The sequence below is a fragment of the Pinus tabuliformis genome, chromosome 4_2, assembly GCF_031772625.1.
Source record: "Pinus tabuliformis cultivar Carrire ecotype Pingquan chromosome 4_2, CPIR1, whole genome shotgun sequence".
Taxonomy (NCBI): domain Eukaryota; kingdom Viridiplantae; phylum Streptophyta; class Pinopsida; order Pinales; family Pinaceae; genus Pinus; species Pinus tabuliformis.
In genome coordinates, this window is record NC_142304.1 from 352,792,271 (window position 1) to 352,795,382 (window position 3,112).

The 3,112-nt window shown below is 34.7% G+C and overlaps 1 protein-coding gene across 1 annotated transcript; it reads right to left on the minus strand.

The window, feature by feature from the left end:
- Positions 1-636: 636 nt before the first annotated feature.
- LOC149169370 (heavy metal-associated isoprenylated plant protein 12-like) lies at positions 637-1,687 on the minus strand. The gene has a single exon (XM_089427076.1). It carries the CDS (start codon positions 1,562-1,564, stop codon positions 1,244-1,246), a length of 321 nt encoding a protein of 106 aa, XP_089283202.1. The 5' UTR covers positions 1,565-1,687; the 3' UTR covers positions 637-1,243.
- Between the last annotated feature and the right edge of the window lie 1,425 nt (positions 1,688-3,112).

A 3,112-nucleotide genomic window follows, 5' to 3' on the forward strand; every position in this document is an offset into this window, starting at 1 on the left:
TTATAACTCATAGAAGTATCAATTCAACACAATTATCTGTGGAAATGGACATAAGAGATCCAAAATTAATGGTTGAAAAGGGATGGAATAATAAAAAAGCGTACAAAACTAGCCTTCATTCCCATAGACCAATCTGATCTGAATGAGACATAAATATTAGAAAAACAAAAACATAAATACCAACCTTAACCATTCCAGATCCATTGTCACATACAAGGGGTTGGATTTCTTTTGCATCACCCATTCTCAAAGGAGGAGAAATATAACACTATTCAACGCATATCCAATACCAAAGGAAAAAAAATGATGCATGAGTTTATATGGAAAGTCGCTCTTTTCATTTTAGGGAAAGGCGTTTTCAATATGGATTCAGAAAGAATCACTTTTTTTTTCATTTCTTCATGGAAATGTGTTTTCTGAGTAGCACTTTGAATGGTTTTTGCCTGTTGTAAATTCCTAAGCATTTAGTATGATTGATTACTATTACCTTATAAGGAATATGGTTAAAGGAAAATATATATTTTAAAAATCGCAAAGAACTGAATATTTAAAAGATTTTATTCATTTTTTTAAATTAAAAAAAAAATCAAATGAAAAGAACATTGATTTATATTATGTACCGGTACATATGTTCCGAATAAGAAACATGAGTACATCTGAACTCAACATAATCAGAAATATATATATCAAAATATACTGATGTAAAAGAATAACCAAATCAAATTCTTTGAGATGGTAACCACTGTAGATCCTGTGATACAGTGAACTCATTCAATGAATTCAATGATCATATTTGTTCAATGGGTAACATATGTAACAGAGATGTATTGTCAATAAATAAAAAGTTACAGAAACTTGCTAGAATTTCTTTTCTAATTCCGTGTTGTCAAAGGCCAGAAGCTTCAGATGAAGCCTTTTCACTTCAAAGAAATACATAAACTTGCGAGAATTTCTGTTTTAATCCTCTGTTGTCCAAGGCTAGAAGCTTTAAATGAAGCCTTTTCATTTCAAATTTAGAAACTTGATTTTTTTTTAAGAATAGATATACATCATATATTTAGTTTTTGAATAAATACTAATTGAATCTTAACTCTCACCATTTACATCATACTTCAAAACAAGGTAATGGCCAATTGAACTGCCCTGTGAAATAACACATATACCATATTATGTACACAAAGAAGAAAAAAACATAGATTCTCTGGAGCTCGGGAAGGGCTGGGAAGAGATACTAAAACAGAGATCAATAGATAGTGCATGTATTGGAATTGAACTCATCTTTAACGACTTCATGAGGGTAAGGCCCATAACTGCTTGAATTCAGATACACAATTCTTGGAGGCTCCTCCTTTTTCTCCTCCTTCTTCTCCTTCCCACTTTCCTTCTTCTCGCCCTCTGCCTTTTTCTCTTCTTTTGCAGGACCCACGCTCAGCAGCTCTGTGTATCCGAATTTCCTTAGTTTCATTGTGACATCCACAGGATCTGCATCCCCCATAACAGTTATCTTCTTCTCCTTCATGTCCACTGCAATGGACTCTACCCCTGAAGTCAAATATCCGTTCATTGTTTGTTAGGTCTCAAATCCATTTAATGGTAAGCAAAACCCTTGATTGGTTAATTTTACGAATTTTGTAGGTGGGAAGCTTGGATTTACCACTGTTTTCATGTTTGATTGTCTGTGTTTAGAATTTGCAAGAGATTCATTTTCAGAATAGAAAAAGTGTTTTGGTCCTCATGATAGATATTCGAAAAATAGACAATAAAAACATGAAGACTCTGGTAAATCCAAGCTTCCAACCTACAAATTCGAACCACAAAAATTTGAAAACCATTGAATAAATTTTACCTTCAACTCCCGCAACCGTCTGCATAACCCTTCTCTTACATTTTTCGTCCTCGATAGTCACTTTCAACACTATTTTCTGCAAATCAAAAACATGGGCCATCATCATCAATCAGTGGGTTTAGAAATTCAAGACACACATAACCTTAAGCAGTTGATTTTGCTTGAACAGAGCAAAAATAGTAACTTTCAACACCATTTTCTGCAAATCAAACACATGGGCCATCATCATCAATCAGTGGGTTTAGTAATTCAAGACACACAGAACTGTAAGCAGTTGATTTTGCTTGAACAGAGAAAAAGTAGTATACCTTCATATTTGACAGGAAATAACAGCCTTCCAAAACTCTTTCTGTGATATATGCAGAAGCGAAGAAGCAGAGTATTATACAAATTGGTACAGGGAGCCTTGTATTATATCTTCTTAATGAAGACCCTAATGAAGGGCCAACGAGATAAAAACTGATCAGGAATGACCTTACCTTAATCATAGAGGGTACAGGGCTCTACGTTGCCGCTCCTATGGTCATCATGAAAACACAAGGTTAAAGAAAGAATTTGTAAAATTGATAGTAAAAAAGAAAAACAGCCTAGGTTAACTGAGAACTCTTACAGAGCATTTATATGGCAGTGGATCAATGCTTGCCCCATTTGGAAGTGTAGAAATTTTGAATAACAAACACATATTCAACAGAGATTATCCCGATTATACACTATTGCAGAATACATTCATAATACATAACCTCCTCTAAGTTGATCATCAATTTAGCAGCATCAAAAATAATGAAACATCAATCGCATGCACACATTAACATAGTATGTAACCTGGGGAAAACTTACAGCTAAAAACCCCACACTATCTGTATATTAATGATTGATAACATGTAACATTACATAGTATAATACTCCTCACAAGTATCCAGCACTATCTCCACCTGTTACACACAATACAGCTCAGATTTGATCTCCAAATCTCCCCCGCTACTTTGCCTGCCTCCACTGCACAATCCTACAAGAGAATGAATGAGAATGGTTGATCCAAACTCCTATTTACCTTGTGAAAATCACCCACATTGTAAATCACGTGAGCACAAGCTATATTTCACTTGGTATTGGCCCACACTACGTAGAGATCATTGACATAACTCAATCCCATGCATGTGCACAATCTCATGCACAACTGATAGCAATCTCAACCTCTAACACCTGTCCCTGTTGAACTGTACATGCACTGAGTTAACTGATGTATTCTTCAGTTGCATTATGAGT